Source organism: Aythya fuligula, chromosome Z (genome assembly GCF_009819795.1).
Source record: "Aythya fuligula isolate bAytFul2 chromosome Z, bAytFul2.pri, whole genome shotgun sequence".
In the NCBI taxonomy this organism is placed as follows: domain Eukaryota; kingdom Metazoa; phylum Chordata; class Aves; order Anseriformes; family Anatidae; genus Aythya; species Aythya fuligula.
This window is the reverse complement of record NC_045593.1, coordinates 12143205-12166099: the sequence shown is the minus strand read 5'-3', so window position 1 is coordinate 12166099 and position 22895 is coordinate 12143205. Positions and strand designations below refer to the sequence as shown.

Here is a 22895-nt window from a genome sequence, read left to right as displayed (position 1 = left end):
GCCGGGCTGATCCTGCACCGTGCCCATGTGATGTATACTCCTGTTGTAGGCATGTTTCGCGGTTCAACAGTAACGCTTTAGTCCTGGATGGCTGGCAGCTTTGCAGACATCCAGGAGGGCAGATCTGCTAATGTTAGCGCTCATCCCCGCCCCCTTCCTTTCATAACTTGTGATCGCAGAGCCATAAAAGTATGTGAGTCCCTCCCCCACTGCAGACCAAATCCACCCGGCATATGACCTGCGCTCCATGTCAGCCAGAGCAGGCAGCACCGACTTGCTGGGCCGGGGCGAGTAACCAGAGCCATGACCTTAACCAAACAGAGCTTCCACAGGGCCCTTCCACCCCCTTCTGAGGTGGCCATGACCAACCTGGACCACACCAGAGGGAAAGAGAAGGCTATGCAGCAATCCGTGACCAGGACTGGGATGGTGGTACCGAAGAAGCGACTGACGGGAAGGCTGGTCATGCACAGCATGGCGATGTTTGGCAGGGAGTTCTGCTATGCTGTGGAGGCTGCCTTTGTCACGCCGGTGCTGCTCAGTGTAGGGCTGCCCAAGAGCCTCTACAGTCTGGTGTGGCTCATCAGCCCGATCCTGGGCTTCATGCTGCAGCCCGTGGTAGGTTCAGCCAGTGATCACTGCACCTGTAGCTGGGGCAGGAGGCGACCGTTCATTCTGGGTCTGGGCATCATAATGCTGGTAGGCATGGCTTTGTACCTCAATGGGGACGAGATGATCTCAGGTGAGTGAGGGGAATGCGCTGTGCTGACAGACAAAACTCATGCTGGTGTTTTGAATTGGAAAGAAAGGAGGGGTTCCTTTATTTCCCTGTAAAACTTGGGTGTTAACATTAGGTAGCACGTTACTCAGCAGCACTGAAGCAGCTGAGGAGCACTGCAATCTATGTTCAGTCCTAATGCTGCATGTTATGTGCCCTGTATGTACTGTTCTGTAGTTTGTGCATGTGATTATGGCATTTTGTATGTTGATCTGCTTGCCTGGTCGGTTCATACTCTGCTTGGGCCTAGAGAAGTTTTTAAGAACTAAAATCTACCTTATTAAGTTAAATCGTTTATGTTGTTTGTATGATGTAGTACAAATCTTAAGAGAATGTCTATTAGTCCATATTTTAGATGGGTCAGCATTCAAATTTATCTGTAATTCATCTTTTAATGTAGCTTTAATTATTGCAGCACTTGCTTGGCTCAGGAATGTGTTATGCTGGTGAATAATACAAATCACAACTCCTTGGAAACCCTGTTGCACCTGGAGTGTGCAAAATCAGATAGGAGTGATGTCCCCAGATGCTGTTTTATTTTAGCTTGAGATCTAACTTCTCAAAGATTTGCTAGAAAGTTGTCACTATCATCGTGGCTTGTGTCTCCTTCCTGTGGGAAGGAGCGTGTTTTCACAGATTTATTCTCTGTTTCTGGATATTGCTGCTGTTGTATGTATCTGTATTCATTTACCCAGAAAGAGATGTTAGCCAACTCTTGACTGTCTATAACAGTGCAAGGGTGGAACAAAAGGAGTAAAACAAATAAATACTCCAAAATGCAAGTATTTTAGGCTACCAGAACATGCAATGGAAGTGCATAGAGTAGAGAAAGGCTAGTGATGCTCTCGATTGCAGAGCCTTGAGCTGACAAGTTCCTGCTTATGTATAAAAGTCAACCTAGCACATCTCAGAGCTACGCAAATTCAAAATATTGTTATCCTGCTTCTTAGATGTCATTCTGTTATGACTGAGCTCTCATGCGTAACAGCATTGCTTAGATTTGGAGGTTTCTGGAAAGAAAAATGGGGTTTTGCAAAACATGACACTATTGCTGTCAGAATGAGGCTTTTTTTTTCTTCTTCTTCTTTTTGTAGCTTTCATCGATGGGAGAGACAAGCAGCAGACGTGGGCAATAGTTGTTACCATGCTGGGAGTAGTGCTTTTTGATTTTGCAGCTGACTTTATTGATGGCCCTATCAAAGCATATTTATTTGATGTCTGCTCTCATCAGGATAAAGAGAAGGGTCTGCATTACCATGCCCTCTTCACAGGTACTCAGATCCTTTATTTTTCTTCCTACTTTGATGGAGGGGAAGGCAGTTGCATGGATTTTATATTCACTCTGTGCTAATCTTGAATGAACTGATCATCTGATTCTGTGCTTCAGTCACGGGTCTTTTGTTGCTGGGTTTTCGCTACTTCAGAGCACAGCAACTTGTGATTGCTGCTACAAGAATTCTGCTGCAGAAGGCTGCAGGCATAAACATTTACAGTAGTACAGCCACGGTTCAATTAAGGGTAATTAACTATTTAAAAAAACTATGAAGTAGCGTTTAGTCATTTTGTTCTGATTTTCTTCAAGTTTTTGGTGAAGGAAAAATTAAGAGAAGGATCTTGTTTCCTTGCTGTAGCACTTACACATGACAGAGCACGTAACCAGCAGTACACCTGGTTTCTGTTCTTTGACAGTGCTCCAACCCAACATATGCTGCCCTCCACTTTAGAAATAGAAGCTTATGTAAAATCACTATCTTCCAGAAAATAAGACCAAGGGGTTCAGTCCAAAAACTTGCTTCATGTGATTGCCTTTAGACATTTGAAAAGTTGCTGAGTTATAGAAGGAAAGAGTTCACTTAGTCCAGAAGGCTTTTGCCCTGTGTTGAGGAAACACACAGGCAATGCACATAAGGCTGTGCACCTGTAGTGTGACTTTGGAGGAGCTTCCAGCTGTGTCTGAGAGCAGTCACTGTGAAAGGTCTAGACAAAAAACAGGCTAGATGAGAAGTCATGCAGTCTGTATTGATGCAGATTTTTGTGGCATCTGAACCATACCAAGAGCAGAAGCACATGGATTCGGTGGTGGTTACCCCATTTGAGAGGGAGGTGTAGTAGCTATTGGCAACAGACAGATTTTGGATATATGAAATAGCTGCGTCCTGGAACCTGGGCACAGATTCTAAGAGAACCCTGAAGCCACATGGGAATGAAGTCAGTATGAGCCATTAGAAACCCACAGACAACATTTTAATCAATCACTCATTTGGACAGAATGAGGAGTGAGTCTCTAAGTCTCCTGCCTCCAGCAGAACTCTTTACTATTTTTCCTACTGAAAAGTTTTGATTTCTGTATTCAGAGCTATTGAACTGATTCATTTGCGTGGTGAAAAGGGATGTAAGATAAATCACATCAAATGCGAGCAGAACAGATTTCTCCATATTATTTGGTCCAACACCTTGTCACTGTATCAAGATCGTCTGTACCTAAACCCATTTGGATGGGTGGTTGCCCAGCTGGAGATTCTGCAGCCCTCCCAAGGGAGCCTGCTCCAGCATTTCACTGGCCTTGCTGTTAAGTGTTTTTCCCTAAAATCTAATCTTAATATACATTTCCTATAGTTAAAATATAATACTCCTTTTCTCTGTCTCTATTACATACAGAAAGCATCCTTCCTTCCCCTTTTTAATTGCTTCTGTTTTATGCATTATTATCTTTCCCCTATTCAGTTCCTTCTTTTTACATTAACTATCCCCAAGACTGCTCTCCAATTTGTCTTTGCCATTTTTAAAGTTCAAACATGAAACTGGATAGCTCACAGATATAAAACTGAGACAAGTAGAAGAAAGACTGCACATACCCAACACACAACACACAGACTGTGCATTCCAATATCATGATTACTTTTTGTCAAAACAGTATGCAAAAAAGACCTCGAGCATCAAGCATTAACTGCTGTGCAAACATTTAGTGTAAGTTTTCTTCCAAAAGATATTAACAGCTTAATTGTTTTTCATTAGAAAAGCAATGATACAGTCCCCATCCAGTAGGGCACAAGGAAGGAGGGCTGTGATCAGACCCAAGAGGGAAATAAGTACAGAAAGCCCAGAATGGAATGATAATGATGTGGTGTTTAGGCAAAGCATACGTGGTTCTTGTTACCTCTGTTACTTTTTGTTGGACAGAATGGTTCTGCCGTGCATTGTCTCCAGTTCTCCTAAACAGAGGAGCAGAAATACATCCAAGTCCTTCAGATGCTTCTGTGCTGGGTCACTTCCACGTCCTGCAGAACCACCTGGTTAACGAGGTGGCAGGACTGTGCAAAGCTGCTTCCCCTGCCAAAGCTACGTGCTGGATGTAACAGTGTACACTTGTACCTTGTGCTTCTGAAACAGCTTGCACTCTCATCAGAAAGAAGGAATTGTAAAACAATAGACTGAATTCTTCTTTTATTAACTTTGAGACACAAGATAGAGTAAACAGTAAAATGAGCATGCTAAATTTTCTGAGATGGGGAAGCTCAATAAGAGGAATTTCTCATTTATATTCGTTCCTTTTTGTTTTCCTTTCCTAGTGGAGAGGTACTTGGATTTTGGTGATTACAAAACAACGGTTTTTATTTCATTCCTTTCCTAAAAAAAAAAAAAACACAAACAAACAAACAAAAAACAACATGGAAGCAGTATTTCTGTTCAGATTCTGCTGTATAAAGTACATTTTACAAAGTCTGAACTACAGATAGTCTTGATGTAATAGGAAAATTGTTTGTTCTACAAAGTTTTAGAAAAAAAACTTTTTTTTTTAGAAAAGTTTTATTTTGTGTTACTCACTGTTTCAAAGAAAAGACAGCTTCAAAGAAATGTTTCTGAATCATACAGAATATTGGCTGGCAAAGAGATGTAAGTCCATGTTGCTAAATATTTGGGTCTTTTTTTGAGAGCTCCATCCACCAGAACCAAGGATATTTTCCAAGAGACATTTTGGTAACTGCTCATATGTGGGAACAGCTCAGTGTTCCACTTCCTTGTGATTCTTTCCACATATAATGGTATCTGAAGGGTGTTTATTCAATCATTACTAGAGGGAATCATATGCTGAGGGTATTGTGTGCTGTTTGTTTATTTTATGAATACCAGTAGATTTTTTCCCCCTTTTTTTTTTTTTTTTTTTCCCCGTGTAGGCTTAGGAGGAGCCCTGGGTTACCTGACAGGTGCTGTGGATTGGGGTCAAACCATACTAGGATATTCCTTAACATCAGAATTCCAGGTGATTTTCCTCTTGTCAGCCTTGGTTTTCCTAATCTGCCTTACTGTACATCTGCGCAGTATTCCTGAAGTCCCGCTCAGATATAACAAAGAAGAGACAAAGTTATTGTTGGAAGTGACTGACCCCAGGAAGTATAGCTCCATAGAGGAAATCAGGAATGGATACATAGCATGTACTGAAATAAACGCTGCAGCAAAACCAAAGAAACATGCTGCTACATCACGTACAGAGGTAAGTGCAGAGATGATTTTGTAGCCCATATCATTCCATCCTTGGAGACCAACAGCCTTTTAATTAGCTAATGCTGACAATTTAAAATGTACCCCTTTCACACACACGCTCAGTAAAAGAATCCTCCACCAGGATGCAACATCAGTAGAAAGTCTTCTTTCTTTTCTTCTTTTGTTATTTGTAAAGTATTTCCAGCAAGACAGAGACAGACTAGTCCTGATGCTTTGAACAGTTGGCAGGGATGAGGGAGAACCAGATTCAAGTTTCCACCCTTCGTCAGTTTCTTGTATCCTCCTCATCTGAAATTTGTCAAGAGGATATAATTTGTCCTTCAGTCCTGGCAGAATTCACAACACATTGTGGACAGGAGCTACAGACCATTAATTTTTGATATAAATGTGCAGCTCCCATTGATGTCAACATGCTTCCATATTTAGTACATATGAAGAGTTAGTTCCCTGGTCTGATAAACTTATAGTAGTAGCAGTTATGCTACTGCTCAGTATTTCATTGAGGATTTATTGATGGTGTTGATTTGTTTGAAATTGCTACTTAAGCAACAGAGCAACGTCACTTCCAGGGTTTTAGTTTTATTCTGAAGTGATGATGTAGCTGTGCCTTTGGCAGAATTCAAGGTGAGAGAGAATAGCCTATATTTGCAAGTAATCACTGGTATTTTGTTCCTGCTGAATTCTTATGAGAGATAGCTTCAATCTAAGGCAGCAAAGAAAAGGTGAACCTACCTGAAAAATATCTGGGGAACAAATTTATAGAATAGTCTTAGGAACAGGTAGTGGTTTTCACTGTTTTGTTGATGACTTTTAATGTGGGAATCCTTACCACCCTTTCATGGTATCCTCGGTATGCAAAAGTTAATATATATGTTTGGTTCCTAGTATGGCAGTAAGTAATGAAACAGTTGGCTGTTCATTCATTTCACTTCTTATCTCTTGGCCTTATGTGTATATATCCCTGACACAATTCTTAGGAAATAAGCTAAAAATTAATGAGAACACACAGATGATTTTAAGTTAGAAACCCAAATTCATGTTTAAAGTACCAATATAATGGATTTATTATCTTTTACTATTTAACACTTGTATTCTAGCAGGTACTCACAACCCAGATAAGAATATTATTATAGCAGACACCACACAAAGCCAGAATAAAAGATGTACACTGCCTGGTGAGGATGCCAGACATGGTGAGGGACTGGCAGCAAAGCAGCAGTGTGTCAGGAGAATATGGCTAGAACACTGCAGTGTTTTCCCCGTTTCCCTACCACAGGCCAACCTGAGCAGACAGCATCCTTCACTAGCATAGTTATCTCTGAGCATCCTCTAAATTGTCAGAGACACTCTGTGTCATTGACTGGGCAATGCAAGCTCCAAAAGAAAGGAAGGGCAATGAAGAAGAGAGGGGGCTGGGCTAGCCTCTTGCTTGGCAAGAACTAATACCAGTGAATCAGTAGCATGTGACACCCGAAGAAAAGTTCTGTCATGCACTGCAGGCCAGCTTCTGCTGTTGCCTTTCTTTCTAGGATTTTAGCTGGACAGCCCATCAGATGCTCATTGTGCTTTGATCTGTCTCATGTTTGTTTGATGTGCCTGGGCTTGTGCAAATTCTGGACACTCTCACTACCGCAGTGGTCTGCCTCCTGTGGCACATGTTTTCTGAGTTCATTCATTACTGTAATTACTTCCTTGAATAAATGATTTGGCTTCCTGTTTTTCTGTGCCTCTTTTTTCACAGCAGGCATCACGGCCCTATTTCTTCTAAATTAAGGGCTATGCTCTTACATACTAATAGCGTCCATGGTTATTAATGAGATTTGACCTGTTACAGTATTAACAGAAATCCAAAAATATTCTACTCTTTTTCTTTATTTTGATGCCAAATTACTCCGGATCTATGGCCATAAATCCTGTAATATGAATCCTTATGAATCAGCCTTGAGTTGTACCGATTTTGTAGAAAAAATGATTAGGTATTGTGAGATTTTAAATGATTGTGCATTGGAGGGCACTAAACATATGTATTAAACATTTCTGTTTCCATTTCTACTCTTTAAAATATCTAAATAGAAAGAAAGCTTGTCTAACTGTCAAATTATTATTTAGAATTACTGCCCCTTTAATTTCCCTGACCGTATCCTAATACCTTAAAAATACCTTAGAAAGCCTATTTTGAAGAACTTTGTGGAAGAGTTGAACAAATTATATAAGCTAAGTCAAACAATAGCAATTATCCTTGAAATAACGCTAATGAGTTAATGTGGAACTGTCTTGTTTTGTTTTGTTTTGTTTTGTTTGTATAATTGTAGTTGAATAGAATGATTACTCTGTTTAAAATACAGTTAAAAGAGACAGTGATACTGAGAGAAATTCCAAGGGATTTAGACAATATGCAGTTCAAGGTAAAAGTCAGTTACTTGAATTCTGGCATTCCTATGAGGATTAAAAACCTCACACTGGAGCAATGTGTTTTCCAACTTTATATGTGGTGATTGTTCAAAGATCAGCTTGCAGGATAACCTAGCTCAAAGGAAAGCAGAATTGTGAAAAGTAGCTAGAGCACTAAAGGAAGGAGAAAAGTTATCAGCTAACAGCAAATTGAAGACACAATTCAGCTTTCCAGCAATGAACATAACATTAAAGTTCGTCCACATTTAGTGGCCATACAGCTTTCCTCACCACCTCTCCACTGTTGCCACCAAATATTGCTAGAGAAAACTGGAAGTGTTCCATCATGCACAGAATAGTATTAAAAAATAACATTTGTCTTTCTCTGAAAGTAAAGAACCATGCAGGAGCTTTTAAGTAGTAAGGACTCTACGTGTATGTTGCAAATGCCTGACATCAAGCACACCTGAAGCACTGAAGAAATGAAGCGAAAGAGGTGATCTGATTTGATGTCTGTGACTGAAAACAAAACAAAATAAAATCAAAAAAAAAAAGTTTTTGGCACAGGGTTCAGACAAGGAAGAGGGAGATAAGGTGGGGCATTGAAGGTGGCAAGACAATTTGTTTTTCCATGTCAGTGAGATTTGTTAACCCATACCTATAATGTTTTTGATGTTGTATTCAGTTGTTTTACCCATGAGGTGGGGGTGTTCAGGTGCTGGAGCTTACATTATCTGGACAATAGGGTTTTGGGTGGTGCTGCATCTCCTGTCATATCACCTCTTCTTGCTTCTTGAGGGGGAAGATGTAGTGGAAATTCCATAGTGATTATACACCAGAAGAGGTTAAGTTTCTTAGGGAACATAGGACATAGAAAGAGGAATGAGAACAAAGTCTCAGAACTGCAATACTCCGCAACTGATATACTTTAATTCTGAGGACATATTTTTGGGTTTCATTATTTTCCATGGCAGCTTTAAATCTGTGATGGAAAGCTAATTGTCTCCAGGAAATAATTCTTTTCATGTTTATTTTCTTTTGTTTTTTGAGCCCCTGCTGAATGTGTTTTGGCAGAAAATTTTCACTTGGTTCCAGTGGTAATCAATAATTCTACTACCTGTAACAACAAGCGGTGTTGCTACATCTCTGCTGGTGCACCCCAGCCCCTCAAGTCTCTGTGATCTTTCAGATGACTTTACTATGCAATGGCTTTACAAGTCAAATATACAGTGAAGGACATTCAGTACTCAAGCAACCCATCCTAGCAATAACAAATAAAACACTTTGGAAGTTTAGCAATGAAAAGATACTGAGGCCTTCTCCATTTGCCATCAGCTATTTTATTAGCTTTCAGGGCAATAATACAGTATTATTGTTAAATACTTGCTTTTAGACTCAAAGGCGGATGACCCTTAAATCACTCTTGAAGACGCTTTTCAGCATGCCATCCCACTATCGCTATCTGTGTGTGAGCCACCTCTTTGGATGGATGGCTTTCCTGTCCAACATGCTCTTCTTCACGGATTTCATGGGACAGGTAAAGGTGTAAAATCCTCTTGCTTTTCTTCCCTTGTAGCATCTCCTCCTCCACCAAAAAGAAACAATATATTGTTACAAATCTGAAGGAATGTCAGTGACTCCCATCCAGTATGCCATGTTTCCTTGCCTTTTTTTGGTCTCTTTAAGTGAGAGGGAGTTTTAGTTTCCTGCAATGTATATGAACACCTAAAAGAAAAATTTTACTTGGCTGGATAGGGGACTGAATAAGAGAATGACTGATTGGAAAAACGTATGTGCAGCATGAAAGAAAAAAAAGTAGTTATAGATAAATTAGAAAATAAATGCTAAAGCAGGAAAGCAGAAGCAGAGAGAGAAGGAGGGTGGGAGATGGGACACTCAAAGGAAAACAGGCAAATGAGTGGACAGTCCAGAAAAAAATTGAGGGTAAGAAATGAGGACAAATCTGGTACGTGAGAGTCTGGGAGAAATGAGTGTGAAATCTGAAGAACTGCAAATGGCTGATGGGGGCGCCGCTTGAAAGATTTCTTGGGTGCTGATCATTACCCCTGCCAGGGATGAGGCCCTGTCTTGAGTCCCATGTTCTGGTAAGCAGGAGGTATTGTATACATGCAATGCATCCTTGTCTTTTGTGATCTCTATGGTCTCTTTCAGGTTGTATACCAAGGTAGTCCTTATGCACCTCATAACTCCACGGTTTACCTTACCTACAGAAGAGGTGTAGAGGTTGGATGCTGGGGGCTGTGCATCAATGCAATTTCATCCTCAGTCTATTCTTGTAAGTATCCAGGAATGTACTCCAGCACTGTTTTAAATCAGTGTTTATACTGCTTTCAGTTTGCCATTGTTTAAAAAAATAAAGTGATGCCAAATATTTTTTTATTCACGAAAACCTTAAGAAATATTACATTCTCAGCAGCGTTATAAATCTGTATCTTGACATGAGCAGTTCCCGTCTGGACCATGTGATGAGGGGTCACTTTAAGAGTAAGGCATTGTGCTGCATATGAACTGACCCTAAACACTGAGTATTATCCTAAAGTTAAATGTCAGAGTAAAATCAAGCCATGGTTATCATTCTGAGATGCTCTTTCACCTAGCAGACCTGTAGCATTAGGTTTTCAAAGGTCTGATGGTCTCTCCCCCTCTGCATTTCTCACAAAATGACCTTTTCACAGTACAGTAGAAGTTCTTGCCAAAAAAGTGAACCTTGCACTCAAAAATTATGTGTAAATACTCTAGTACAGCTTCTCAGATAAATCTCACCATAGCTCTTACCCAGGATTTAAAAATTTCTTGCTTTCCAAAAACTCAAATGAGGAGCATTTTGGGAGTTGAAGTGAGCACCTAAAAGAAGCTTTCTCATTTGGAGCTTAACTATCGGCATTTATGTAGCACCTCTTTCAGCTCAGACAAGGGCTGATGCCAAATGTTCCCATTGTAATCAAACAGCGGAAATGTCTGAGGTTGTCAATGGGGCAGTTCTTCCAGAATGGCTGTTAACTACTTCTTCTCAGAGCTTGGTTATGTCTGAATAAATGTATCTCCAGAGACAGTTAGCAGAAAGAAGCATTCTGCAGCAAGTTTATAACCGCAGTAATTTAAGGCAACTTCAAAAATCAATAATTTTCTCCTTCATTTCATCTTACGAAATAAAACTCCTTAAAGGAATTCCCCAATGAAATGTGACTTATTCTGTTCTAGTCTCAGCAGCATTTTTTCTTTCTTTCCCCAGACCTGCAGAAAATCCTTCTGCAATACATAGGATTAAAGGGACTTTATTTCATTGGATACCTACTTTTTGGATTGGGTACTGGATTAATTGGCTTGTTTCCCAATGTCTATTCCACTCTGGCTCTGTGTTCCCTCTTTGGTGTCATGTCCAGCACACTGTACACAGTGCCATTCCAACTCATTGCAGAGTATCACAGAGAAGAAGAGGTAAGTTCAATGTCTAAAGAAGGGTAAGTCTGTTTAGTCTGTTTTGGCAGAACATTGGATAGAACTGGCAAACAGGTTTTAATTGTAATTTCAAACTATTTACAGTGATACGTTATGAACAGAAAGTTTCTGACATAAAGATGTTCAAGACTTTATTAAACAACACTAATATTATTAGTTGTCATATAGCTACATGACACCTCGCAGCTAAGGTCCCAGCTCCAGGCTCTCCAAACAGAGTCCTGCATTGAGACAAATAATTATTTATCATCCCAGCTGAAACAAAGCCAGTCACAATACATGTTCAGGCAGGAAGAGGATAACAGGGCTCCAATTTGTGTTGCTTTCAAGGACTGCCTTCCTAAGAATCAAATCTAAACCACCGCTTTGTGCACCATTGATCTCTCAGCTGTGTGTGTGTGCCCTTGTTTCTAAATGCAAGGGGCTCAGGCTGAGCAGCTGCCAAACTCAAATTACTTCAGAGAATCATAGCCTGTTCATATTAGCTGAGGAACTGACTTCTGAGGCCCTAAAGTTAATAATCAGGCTGTAAAAGCTGTCAGAAGTTTCAGTTAACTGCAAAGTGTTACAAAAAACTGTTAGCTGATAAAGATGTGCAATTCAAGTACGAACAGCTTTATGTAGCTCAGTAATAAATTATACTCCACATTCTTGTTCTCCCTCTAAATGTCTGGGGTTGTTTTTGGTCTTCCACAGCATGAAATCCTGTTTCCAAAGGAAATCTGGAAAAGCCTGCATTCCTTCTATCATGTTACTGGACACAGCAAGATCTTAAAGTCTTGTAAAGAGTTTAGCTCTTTAATGGAAAAGTTCTCTCAAATTAGTAAGAGAGCTGGAAACAAGAAGGATTAAGGAGAATTGGGAGGACTTAGGAAAAGTTCTCATTATGTCCAGTGACATTCAAAGAAATTAATATAGAAAGTGTTGAACAGTTGAAAAGCAAAAAAATATATATATACTTGAGACCAGCACAGGACTAGATTAAGTCCATGAGAACATATCCTACTGTTCTATATGACTTCTAAGCATCATCACCTGAATGATGAGTACAAGAAAACCCTAAATTACTCTGTTGAATCCTAGGAGGATGTTTCAAGGTGAATAAATATTTCATAGATCTGATTCACAATTTTTTCAGTTAATTTCCCTGTTTCTTCCAACAGAAAACAATTACAATGCAGAATTTCAGAGGGATTTAACAAAAGACAGGGTCTGAACCCAGTTTGGGGTAGGATCACAACCCTAATCTTAGGCCAGCCAGCTCAGAGAAAGGGAGTAAAGTAGTTATAAGTAAATTATAGCCCATCTCTGACTCAGACTTGTTTCAAGATAGAAGTGAAATAGAATATGCTGAGTGTGAATGGACCTTGTACTTAATAGGCTTCAAATGTGACTTGTGAGAGAACTGATTGTTTCTTGTTTGGTGTATGGTACTTGCTATGCCAGATGTTAAATGATAATTCTACATGAGATCTGACATCTGACATTAACAGAATTAGGTTTGTCCCAAACCTTCTATAATAGGAAAAAAAAAATAAGTAAAGAGGAAACATCAAGTGCAAGATCGTGTTCATTCACACATTCATATTATTGTGGTCAGAACTACTGGCACATAGGAACCCTGGGCAGAGCACAGCAAAACAGTTGTAATTCCAAAGAAATTGTGTCTAAAATTGAAAATACTTCAGAGGAAAGGTCTGCATTATTCCAAAACAAAGAACAGACTTTTTCCCTCAGTATGCAGTCTACCAAAATCATGTGCTGGTTTTTAAAATGCTGCCCTTTCAATTCCTGTTCCATGCTGCTGTTCCCTGGGATCCAAATTCAGTTTCATCTACGGGATTAGGAAGACACTGCCTCCAGTAGTTTTGAGCTTTGGGTGGTAACAGCTCAAAAACAATATAACAGGTCTTGAAAAAAAGCATCCTAATCACAATAGATAGAGATACTGGATGGATAGAGACCAGCTCAGCTAGCACACAGCACAGAAACCCTCTGTGTGTTACAAAGCAACTGTCTCCATTCAACTGCAAGAACAATAAATACGTAAACTTTTATGTAATTTTCCAATGAAACAGAGCAGTTGGCACATTGCCTGTGATCATGTCCAGTTCAGTTTTGAAGGTCTCCGTGGGTGGAAGCTCTACAACCTCTCTGGACAGCTTGTTCCAGTGTTAAGCCAACCTCACATGGTGCTTGTATATGAGATGCTCATATAGAATAAAACCTTTTCCTCTGCTATGTATGTCATTTGAATGTCATAGCTGATAATGGCCTTCTGTAATGTAGAAGAATCCTAGTCTGTACATTCATTCTCAGACTTTTTTTTCAGAAATAAAAGCATTACAGTTAGATTTTAATAGTGAACTCCTTTATGTGCTTTGAGGCATAACTTCAGAGCACAAGAGCTCCATTACAACAAATTATGATCTGTATGTGTGTGGGACATACTATGTCTCAATACCCCCTGAGGCCCTCCTTACAGTTGGACCTGATGATCTTGAAGGTCTCTTCCATTCCTTTTCCATTCTGTCATTGCTAGATGATTGTATGATGCAGCCATGTGAGAGCTGGAGTGAAAATATCCTTGACAGGGTGTCCTGTACAGTGAATTTTTCTCCTTATATTAGTTTGCCAGAGCTCAAGTAGACCTGAACTTCAAGGAAAGGATTGGTTTTGCTGATCATTCTTCGATTCCTTCCTTGAAAGAAGGGTTAGAGGGAAAAGTTGGAGGTGGGAGAAAAGGGACAATTTGGAAAACTTACTATCACTTGTAAAATCTGTTTGAACTTTGTAACCTCTGTGGGACAGGCAGGAGAAAATGGAAAGGAAAAAGAGAGCTATTGGCTTGTTTTGCTGCACTTGAATGTCATGACAGTGCATCATCAGCTGAGAGGTGCAAGTTACCAGCAGTGTTTAAGTTCCCTTCCTTGAATCTTGTTTTTTGCTTATTTGCAGGTACAGAGTCTGCGAGAAGATGAACAAGACACAGATCACAGGCGAGGGAAGGGCATCGACTGCGCTGCTCTCACCTGCATGGTCCAGCTGGCCCAGATCATTCTTGGTGTGGGCCTGGGGCTCTTGGTTAGTGTAGCTGGCAGTGTGGTCACTGTGATTTCTGCATCGATGGTGTCACTGATCGGCTGCTGCTTTGTTGCTTTTTGTGTTCGATATGTGGGGTAGGACTGCGTGAAGCAATTGGAAGAAATTCCCCTAGGGGAATGTTTTCTTTTTGGGTCAGTAGCACTGGTGCTCTTGCCATGCTGATGCTACTGGTACACCCTCCTCTCTTACCTGCTCAGAGCAGTTGCAATTCCAGAGCATCACTTATCTGCAAAGTGAAGACCTGGTAAAACTGGTTGCCTCAAGCCTCAGATCGAACGTTTCTCTTTTTTGGGTGCTTTACTACTTCCTTCCTGCTGACCTCAGTGTATTAACACACTGTATTGTATGTGAAGACATGTCTGCCTGTGGTGTCTTGATGCCCTGTTTAAGAAGCCATGAAACTTACTGTCAGTTTGTGGAAGTAGATGAAGTGTATGATAAATTGAAGAAGTGATAAAAATGGACAGAGTTGGGATGAAAGTTGTTATTTATCTTGTTTTAAAAGTATCTTAAGTGTGGGGCTATTTTCTTTGGCAGTCAAAAGCTGCAGGAGCATCAAACAGGTGTCATAAGCCATGGTGCTATTATGCCATGATTAGCAGGATCATTAAATGGTATATTAACCTCCTGGCTATCATAAAAAGAGATTTGGGTATGGAAGGTGATTAGAATGTAAAAAATGTTGAAGCTTATTGTTTAAAAGCATAATACTAAAGCAATTATTTTATACTGGATCCTGCTGCTTGTGTACAAATGAAATGAAAGTACTGGCTGGCTTTGCCAGTTTTGAAAGTTTGGCTAAGGCTGCTCTGCAAATCCATTTTTAGGCACCTAAACAATTGATCTACAGGAAAAGTGCAATTTCTTAATTCTTAAAAGTCTGTCGTCTTGACTTTGATACTATAATTGAAAAAAATAAACTTGGTGAAAATAAGAATTGTATTTATGGTGGTAAGCCAGTCAAACCTTGGCATTGGAAATAACAGTATTTACCTTAATGTAGTATCTGTTTTCTCTGTTTACCTGCATATGTCTAGCCTTGCATGAAATGTTTTTTGTTCTTTACAGAATGCTCTAAGTCAATTCAGTTCTGCAAAGGTTGTCATGAATTATTGTACATATGTAACTCTAAACTCTACAGTCCAGTTATTTGTGTTTAATTGAGTATGGAGTTTGATTCCTATTTTTATTATATTGCCAGAGTTTCAAAGGCCCTTTGTGAAAGTGATATACTGTATTTATGCTGTGCTTCCTCTATTCTGGAGATTGTCATTTGTTATGTTACGTGCTAAGCACCATGAAGCTATCCACTAATGCAATATTTTTAATGTATGGGGATACAGAGAAAGACTGCTGCCAAGTATGTTTTTATATACATGTTGCACATGAGCAGTCTTGACTGTTCAGCAAGCTAGCTGTTGAGCTCATCATCTCTTGGAGTAGCTCCACACAGTGTGAACTGACACCAATGCATGCAAATCATTGGATTTGAGCATGAGAAGCCCCTGCACAGGTACACCAGCTTCAGCTTTGTTTTTAAGAGTGTGGCAAGTCATTTATTCTCATGGGAAAAAAAATAAATAAAAATTTACCTTATATAAACCCATTAATTATACCAAGCCTGTGAAAGCCTCAGCTGCCTTTTTGTGTCTGTCACCTCTGGAGGCCCCAAATGGGGCTCAGTTCCTGGCAGACTGTACCTTTCTCCACAGCTCCTTCATCCTGCCTTGTGAAAAATACAAGTGTTATGGTTTCTTCCATTTTGTGTCTCTTCATTAATCCTTCTGTTATACTCAAGAAAGAGAAGAGCTTGTAAGAATTAACACCCTGGACTGTGCTTGAAACACTTTGTAGGTGCTGGGATGGCTGGAGCACAAGGGCCTCACCCAGGACAAAGAGGAGAAGGCCAGAAAATGAAGGATCAGTTCACTTATTGCCATCATTAACTTGCATTGATGCAGCATCTTGCAGGAGGAGGAATTTTTAAGGGAAGAGCAAGACTTCTGTGGAGCCATAAAAATAAGGAAAGGGGGAGGTGATTTACTTTTGTAGGACGAGAAGACTCAAAGCACCATGTAGACCTGTGCTTCAGGAGCTGAGAATGGGTTAACTACGTAAAGCTCTAATTCCAGTGTGAGGATGGGAAAGGAAATTTGCAACATTTACTTCTTTTTTTTTTTTTTTGGTAACATTTTCTCTGAGGTTTAATACCATCAGAACATTAAAATTTGAACAGTCAGTGCTATCTCTGCTCTCTCACACAAAGGGAAAGCTGGCATTGATTCAGGCCCACGGAGTTACGGTAGGTCTGTAGCAACGTAAGAATTGTGAACCTGAAAAGAGAAGGGAGATGTGACTATCTTAAACATCAAAGCTTTAATTTACAAGTCTGTTCAGAGAAAAATGTTTCAGGCACTCACATCATCTTTCTCATTATCTTTCCTTTTTTCAGATGAGTTGTGTGCTACAGAGCACACAACAGAATAGATTCAGCTTTTCTTTGACAATCTTCCCATAAAAACATCCTATATTTGCTTCTAATGCTTAAAAGTAATGTCCAACTCAATGTGTCTTTGTCACAAGCAAGCAAAAAAATAAGTACAATTTGGAAAACTCTTTAAAACAGAAGTATGGTTGTGCTTATTCTGAAGCAAAAAATATATATATTTCAGGTGTCTCCGGAAACAGTCAAAAATGTTGATTCATGACAAGAGAGAAAAAAAAGTATTTTTTTCAGTTACTGAGTTATGTTACAGGCACTGAAGAACCACATTAGTGCTACTAATTTAAGAAGTTCCACCTTTTCTGTCTTTCTACATTAGTTCAGGACTTAATTTGAGTTATCAGTATGATCAGTTTCTATATTTAATATCAGCTTCTATTGCAATTATGTGAGTTTGAAAGTTAGAAGGATCCTGGGTCTGATCTTTCTCATCTAATTTTGCTTCCGTATACATAAAATCAAATAAATATCTATGTTGTGTCTCGGCAAATGATATGTCTAGATGAAGACGCAGATATTTTGCAATAACCAGCCTTCCAGCTCTCCCACTTTAACAGAGCTAATCATGGCAGAATGAAAGGAGGCAGGAAACAAACCTGCTGCCTTATCTTCCTGATGCTTTCCTTTTTCTTTCTCTGACAAGTGCCTGTCATTTCCTTCCATTTAATAAACTGGCCTGTCATGTAAGTAAAATGTTTTAAGAAGCTTTGATTCTCTTGTTTAGAGTACTTGCAGTATTAGTAATGTCACAGATGCTCCCACACGCGCACAATTTTCATTCTTTCTCAGCGATTTCAAAAGATTTCTTTGACTTCCAAACAAGCAAACAAGGTGGTTTGTGGGAGACACTTTTCTTCAAAATAAATTAGATATCTCAGGATGAATCACAAAAGCCTTTGCCTTGGTACAACTCAGTTTTAGCATTGGTGCCTGCAAATCACCAGTCCCTGCAATGTGCCAAAATACAGGGAGATAGTGATGTAAATAGGAGACGTGTTGATGCTGACATTTGATATTTTTGGACTGTAACGGAGTTGCTTCATGAAGGAAAAGGGTGGAAGTATCTGCAGTAAAATGTTTTCACATTATTTTTGACATGATAAAGCTGTACAAAAATTACCTACAAAACAGAACTTTTCCATTTAAGTCTCCAGCATTCATTTCTCATTCCCTAGCTGCTCTACTTTGTTTATTTAAACAGCAAATGTTTGGGACCAGTTGTGCAAAACTAAACTCTGAAAAAGGTTTCTTAATTCTGTTGCCTTCTATGCTGTATCCGATTTCATACATGCTTGTTTGGTTTACTCATGTTGTATTAATTTGTTGTATCACCTGAAGTATTTCTGCTTGAAAATGAACTTACCTCTCCATGTATTACTATTTTACCTGTGTATTAAAAGTAACGGCTTCATATCATGCAGGTCCATCAAACCAGAGAATACTGCCTCGTGTTGCTTTAAGTAACTACTTGCAGTAGCTGGAAAACAAAATTTCGTGCTCTCCACTATGGAGGGTGCAGTAGGCTGGGAGAAAATTACCGGAGACCAAGAATGCTCCAAGGAAAAGGGAATGGGTCTGGTGCCTTCCTAAGAGCCCAGCACTTCTTTCCTTCCCAAAGGCAGTGTGCTTGTTTGCCCCCCGGTGTTCAATGGCATTATAGCACTTCCCTAGGGCATGGGACCTGCCTTTCCCTATTGCTTTCTAACCCAAAGCCTGCCCCTCTCAATTTTGTCTTACACTGAAGTTTCCTTACAGAGATGCCCTGCTGCAGCTCATTTCTCCCTCATGTGTCTGGAACAAACGAACGTTTGCTTGCTACGAGCTGTAACACTGCATAACACTGATGAAGACACATCCATACAGACACCTGGTGATTGGAGGCCACCTGCGGCCTGTGGTGAGGCCCATGGTGAAGCAGGATGTCCCCCTGCAGCCCATGGAGTACCACGGTGGAGCAGGGTTCCACGCTGCAGCCCGTGGAGGAGACCACGGTGGAGCAGGTGGCCCTGCACTGACAGAGGCTGCCGCCTGTGGAAGACCCCTGCCGGAGCAGATTCCGGGCCGGACCTGTAGCCCGTGGAGAGGAGCCCACGCAGGAGCAGGTGACCTGGCAGGAGCTGCTGCCCGTAGGGGAGCCAGGTTGGAGCAGTTTTCTCCTGAGGGATGGACCCCATGGTACAGACCCATATCTGGAGCAGTTCTGGAAGAGCTGCTGCCTGTGGGAAGCCCATGCCAGATCAGTTCATCAAGGACTGCATCCCGTGGGTGGGACCCCACAGCACAGGGGATGAGAGTGACCAAGAAGGAGCGGCAGAGAAGAAGTGCTGTAGACTGACCATAACCCCCATTCCCCCGTTCCCCTGCACCGCTCGGGGGGAGGAGGTGGAAGAGGGTGGATGGGGGGGAAGGTGCTTTTGGTTTGCTTTTTCTTTTCTTTTCTCACTTCTCTCGCTTGTTAGTAATAGGCAATAAATCTTACTATCTCCTTATGCCGAGTCTGTTTTACCCGTTACAATAATTATTGCGTGATTTTCTCGTCCTTATCTCAACCCTTGAGCCCCTTTTCACATATTTTCTCCCCATTCCTCTTTGAGGAGGGGGAGTGAGAGAGCGGCTGTGGTGGAGCTCGGCTGCCCACTCGAGCGGAACCACGACAGTGAAAAAAATAGTTTTGCAATAAATTTTCAAGTTCTCAGATTCCAGAGACTTTAAGGGCTGAAGTAATTTTTTCTTAACTAAGTGCTGAAATTCTAACATCCCATTTGCCAAGCCTTTAAGAAACATATCCCAAATATTGTTAGATTGACATAACACTGTAAAATTTGGCAACAAAACAGTTGTTAAAACTATGGTTATCTCTGAGAGAGGGAGAGAGAGATGGTATCTTATCAGAAAATGTTTTTCTTTTCTGAATAGCATGCCTATAAATTCCTTTTGTAGTGTTTAATTTGCAATTACACTATATCAAGTGTACTCAAAATCCAATATTTCAGTTGTTGTGGTTAAACCCAGCAGGCAGCTCAGCACTACACAGACATTTGTTCACTCCTCCCCTCTCCCACCATGGGATGGAGAGAGATTTGGAAATAAAAGGGAAAACTCATGGGTTGAGATAAACGTGGTTTAATAGAACAGAAAAGGAATGGAAAATAAAAAGAACAATTTTTATAATTATATATATATATATATATACACACACACACAAAACAAGTGATGTACAGCACAACTGCTCACCAAGAGATGCCCAGCCAGTCCCTGAGCAGCAGCAGCCCCCAGCCCACTCCCCCCAGTTTTATTGTTCAGCACAGCACCACACAGTGTGGGACACCCCTTTGGCCATCCTAGGCCAGCTGTCCTGGCTCTGTCCCTTCTCAGCTCCTGGTGCAACCCCAGCCCCTTGCTGGCAGGGCAGCACCTGCTGTGGCTGAGAGTCCTCGGCTCCGCCACAAGTTATGTGCACTTGACTTCACCTGGATCTTTGGATAACTGGTCGTGTCCAGGTCATCATAAATCACCTCCAGCACAGCTAATTTCCTCAGGTACTGGATACCCCCCTCCATGGTAGTCCACTTGCCTGGGTGACATGCAGCATCTTCCCTGAAGGGGTACCTTTCCTCTATATCTCACAGAAGTCACCGCCAGAGGCTGAAGGCTTGCCCCTTTTCCCATCGTTTTGTCAATACCCCCTTCCTAGAGAAGGATTCCAGCTACTTGCCTTCCTCCCCAGCTAATTCCAGGATACTGGCCCCATTATCCCAGCATGGGAACAGCCAGGTGACAACGTGCCCACCTGGATGATGACTGAAATATTTGTCACAGGTCAGTCAGTGACAGGGATGAGGTGGGTTCTGCCTTGTCCATCACTTCTGCCTCTTCCTCCCAGTCCCACTTCTTCCTCCTTTCCCTTCTTGGAGGAAGTTTTTTTCCTTACTAGATAAGATAATTTTCCACATCCAGTGTTTCTTTTTGACTGTAGGGGTGGTTGATACCAGCACAAGTTGGTACTAAGGTTCAGATCCAGCTGGATCAGATCCAGAGGCATTTTCTTCCTCTTGAGGGTGCTGAGTACCACTGAATAGTGCACTTTGATAGGTGCAGACCCCAACACAGTGCAGTGAGCTGTAAGTCTCTGGCATTGCTAGGACAGGGGCATACCTTTTTAAAACATGCTATCAGGTTTTAGGGTTAAGTTCAGGGATGAACTCCAAACCCATCAGAGGTGACAACCACAGTAGATACCTGCCCACATCCTCAGATACACCCTGCCACCATAACCACTCTGCTTCAGGGCACGTCTCTGGGTGGAATTCTTAAGCAGTAGTTTGAGCTTAGACAAATCTGGAAACACACATAGGAGACATAGCAGCAGGGTCATGCTAGTTTAAACATCCCATTCAAAAATCTCATGAACTATTGTAACTTGCTTGGAGGAGAAAAGATAAACAACGTGCTTATTAACAGTTGTCATGAGAAGGTTCCTGCAGTGTAAGGATGATGGCAATACGGAGTACAAATACCAGCATAAGTTCACGGTGGGTGTAACAAAAATGTGTGCTGTATAGACTGGCAAAGCCATTAAGCCAGACCTCAGAGCTGATAAACAGCAAAAAAGGAATTAAGACTAACAACCCTGAGATAAATAAAGTAACACGGTGAATGAATAAATCAACATTGTGACCAGAAGCTATTAAACTAATATCATGCCTACAACCAATTTGTTTTAACATGCTCTGGTCAGATCTGTCACTATCCCAGACCTTCGTGCCCCACGTTGGGCACCAAAGGAGCTGTTGTTAACCCAACAGGCAGCACAGCACCGCACAGCCGTTCACTCACTGCCCCCCAGTGGGATGGGGGAGAAATTTGGGACAAAAGGTGAAATTTGTAGGTTGAGATAAAGACAGTTTAAAGGACAGAATAGGAAGGGATAATAACCATAACCAACAAAACAAGTGATGTACAACTGCTCAGCACCTGCTGACTGATGCCCAGCCTATCCCCAAGCGGTGGCCATTGTGGGAATAGAAATGTTGTTTTTGCAGAGTTACATTGTTTAGAAGGAGGGAATGTGGTACTGAGATATGCTTACAGTGATAAGAAAGTTTAGCAGGCAACCTTGTAAAATGCAGACAATCAGACTCCTTAGGACAATTAGGTGAAAATCATGGTGTCAAGTCAAGTCAGATAAGTGAAGAAACATTACCACTTCAAGCAGTAAAAATGTCAAAAGAAATTTGAAATTTAACAGGCCGGCGACTGAAGGCCATGCATTGTTTGTGAAGCATCAGATAGATTGTGAACCTGGATTACCCACTCAGTGGGGAAACAGGGGAGGGTCCTGCCATCAAAAGGTATATAAACTGTGTTTTGGAACTACTAGATGCGCTCTCTCCTGCTTGTGGGGCGCCCGCCATTGCAATCGCAAATAAATTACTATTTCACTGAGATCCTCGCCTGAGCCTAAGTTATTGGCTATGGAGTGTTTCTCACAGCCATGCACCCCTGGCCACCCCCCACCTCCCCAGATTTTACTGTTCAGCATGATGCCACCTGGTACAGGACATCCCTTTGTCCAGCTGGGGCCAGCTGTCCTGGCTCTGTCCCCTCCCAGCTCCTGGTGCACCCCCAGCCTCCTTGCTGGCAGGGTAACACCAGAGTCTGAAACATCCTTGTCTTAGTGAAAGCACTACTCTTCAACAACCAGAACATCAGTGTGTTATCAGCATTAGTCTTATCCTAAACCTAAATCATGGCAGCATACTAGCCACTATAAAGAAAATTAACTATCTCAGCTGAAACCAGGGCGTCAGTCCACATCTCTGAAAATGTAACCCCAAATCTGAAATGCAGAGTAGATTCATCTTTTCATTATTTAGGATTGATGGTACAGGTTCAGCTATTATTTAATATTGTTAGTATGTCCTGAGAGCTGCAGAATCCCTGCTATCTTTGGTTCAGGAGCTCATAGGTAGCTCTCTGCCCATATAGCTGCATCAATGGATTTGATCTGGAGCTCAGTAGGAAATGCCTTTTAATGAAACAAAATGTAAGTTGTATTTCCTTTGAACCCTCAGAGCTCTTTCAGTAGAAATAAAAAGAACAATAAAAACAGCTTTGAAGTTTAAGTGTTTATTA

General features: G+C 41.1%; 1 protein-coding gene across 1 annotated transcript; it reads left to right on the top strand.

Moving 5' to 3' along the window:
- The first annotated feature begins 303 nt into the window (after nt 1–303).
- Nucleotides 304–14342, top strand: SLC45A2 (solute carrier family 45 member 2). The gene is made up of 7 exons (XM_032206406.1): nt 304–742; nt 1873–2049; nt 4954–5270; nt 9066–9209; nt 9845–9968; nt 10926–11131; nt 14111–14342. Exons 1-7 carry the CDS (start codon nt 304–306, stop codon nt 14333–14335), a joined length of 1632 nt encoding a protein of 543 aa, XP_032062297.1. The 3' UTR covers nt 14336–14342.
- Nucleotides 14343–22895: the final 8553 nt, after the last annotated feature.

What these genes read in the sequence shown, in the direction of transcription:
- SLC45A2 (XM_032206406.1), top strand. Translation starts at nt 304, where the DNA reads ATGACCTTAACCAAACAGAGCTTCCACAGGGCCCTTCCACCCCCTTCT. An exon ending in TGGGGACGAGATGATCTCAG is followed by an intron (nt 743 to 1,872) that starts GTGAGTGAGGGG and finishes TTCTTTTTGTAG; the next exon opens with CTTTCATCGATGGGAGAGAC. An exon ending in AGTATCACAGAGAAGAAGAG is followed by an intron (nt 11,132 to 14,110) that starts GTAAGTTCAATG and finishes GCTTATTTGCAG; the next exon opens with GTACAGAGTCTGCGAGAAGA.